General features: G+C 33.7%; 1 protein-coding gene across 1 annotated transcript in view; it reads left to right on the forward strand.

Annotated features, from left to right (window-relative positions):
• Window positions 1–4: 4 nt before the first annotated feature.
• Window positions 5–2013, forward strand: part of LOC107748845 (succinate dehydrogenase [ubiquinone] iron-sulfur subunit, mitochondrial) — a gene marked incomplete at its 5' end in the record, with an annotated part of 6350 nt that continues 4341 nt past the window's right edge. Inside the window, 2 exons of the mRNA XM_016563831.1 lie at window positions 5–67; window positions 1824–1940. Coding sequence (XP_016419317.1) covers window positions 5–67; window positions 1824–1940 — 180 coding nt within the window. The remainder of the gene's footprint in view (window positions 68–1823; window positions 1941–2013) is intronic.

Here is a 2013-nt window from a genome sequence, read left to right on the forward strand (position 1 = left end):
TAACACCAGCAAGGTGTCGAAGATCTACCCGCTGCCGCACATGTACGTGGTCAAAGACCTGGTGCCGGTGAGTATCCAAGCCGCAGGGCTGGGCCATATGGACAAAAAATTATCACCATAATTATCACCATAATTTTTTCCATATCAGTCGATATCGATAATTATCACGATAAATGTCCAATTTTTTATTTCTTTCGAGTTTATTTCTTTTGAGTTTTTTTGGTGATATGGACAAAAAAAATTATCACGATAATTTATTAATATCAGTCCATATTGATAATTATCACGATAAATGTCACATTTTTAACGATAACGATAATTATTTCTTTCGAGTTTTTTGGCGATATGGACAAAAAAAATTATCACGATAATTTTTCCCATATCAGTCTATATAGATAATTATCACGATAAATGTCCAATTTTTTTATTTCTTTCGCGTTTATTTCTTTTGAGGTTTTTTTGGTGATATGGACAAAAAAATTCTCACGATAATTTTCACGATAATTTTTTCCATATCAGTCAATATCGATAATTATCACGATAAATGTCATTTTTATTTCTTTCGAGTTTATTTCTTTTGAGTTTTTTTGGTGAAATGGACGAAAAAATTATCACGATAATTATCACAATAATTTATTCATATCAGTCCATATCGATAATTTTAATGCTTTTGAGTTTTTTTTTTTTGCAAAATGGACCAAACAATATCACGATAATTATCACGATACTTTTCATATCAGACGATGTCGATAATTAATCAGTCCATATCGATAATTTTAATGCTTTTGAGGTTTTTTTTTTTGCAAAATTTATCACGATAAATGTCACATTTTTATTTCTTTCGAGTTTATTTCTTTTGAGTTTTTTTGGTGAAATGGACGAAAAAATTATCACGATAATTTTTCATTTCAGACGATATCGATAATTATCATGATAAATGTCAAATTTTAATTTTTATTTCTTTGAGCCGAGCGGATAAACGCTCCGTGTGTTTCAAGTGAGTCGCGCTGTTTCCTTCCGCTTTTTGCGTGTAAACATTATATCGAACATTTATCGAACTCTCCTTATTATAATATATTATATTGTGATAAGTATTGTTAAGGGTGAGCGATATATACAGTCTGCGATAATATCGTAATTGTTGTTTTAACGATGTGCGATTTGACATTATCGAGTATTTGGCAAAAACCTTTCAAATCATGAATCAACTGTTTAAATGATTCGGTTCAATCACAATGAATCGCTTATTAACAGTGACTTGCTGCCACCTGCTGGCGGTTTTAATTTCACATTTAAAGAGCTGCATTAAACAGTGTGTACTTCAGATGCAACTTCTGCAAAGATGAATTTTGTTGAAACGGATTTAATTTGCTTGGTAACAGCCCAAATGTCTTATTATTCTAATTCACTGATTAAATGTAACAATTTGACTCAAAAGATCATGCAAACTTTCACAAAAATGGCTTTATAAAGGTAAAAATGCCCATTAAAAGGTAAAAATCTATTTAAACCTATTGGAAAAGATGAATTTCTATAACCATCACACAGAATATGAAGTATATTCATGGTAACTGTTCATGGTAGTTCTTAAGATAACAGCACAATAACACACTCAGCAGAATATCGTCTAATTATCGTTATCGTTATAATATCATTTTTATCAATATTGCTCACCCCTAGCTTCAATCGAGTCGCGCTGTTTCCTTCCGCTTTTGGCACGTAGCCATTATATCAAACTCTTGTTATCGTTTTATCTGGAACAATTATACATCGTTATGGATTTATCGCCCAGCGCTAGTGTGAACGCTGTCCGTCTCCTGCAGGACATGAGCAACTTCTACGCTCAGTACAAGTCCATCGAGCCGTACCTGAAGAAGAAGGACGAGTCCAGACAGGGACAGCAGCAGTACCTGCAGAGCGTGGAGGACCGGCAGAAACTGGTAGAGTAACCGACACGTGTGAGTGTGTGTGTGTGTGAGTGTGTGTGTGTGTGTGTGAGTGTGTGTGTGTGTG

Source organism: Sinocyclocheilus rhinocerous, unplaced genomic scaffold, assembly GCF_001515625.1.
Source record: "Sinocyclocheilus rhinocerous isolate Xijiao unplaced genomic scaffold, SAMN03320098_v1.1 scaffold11156, whole genome shotgun sequence".
Taxonomy (NCBI): domain Eukaryota; kingdom Metazoa; phylum Chordata; class Actinopteri; order Cypriniformes; family Cyprinidae; genus Sinocyclocheilus; species Sinocyclocheilus rhinocerous.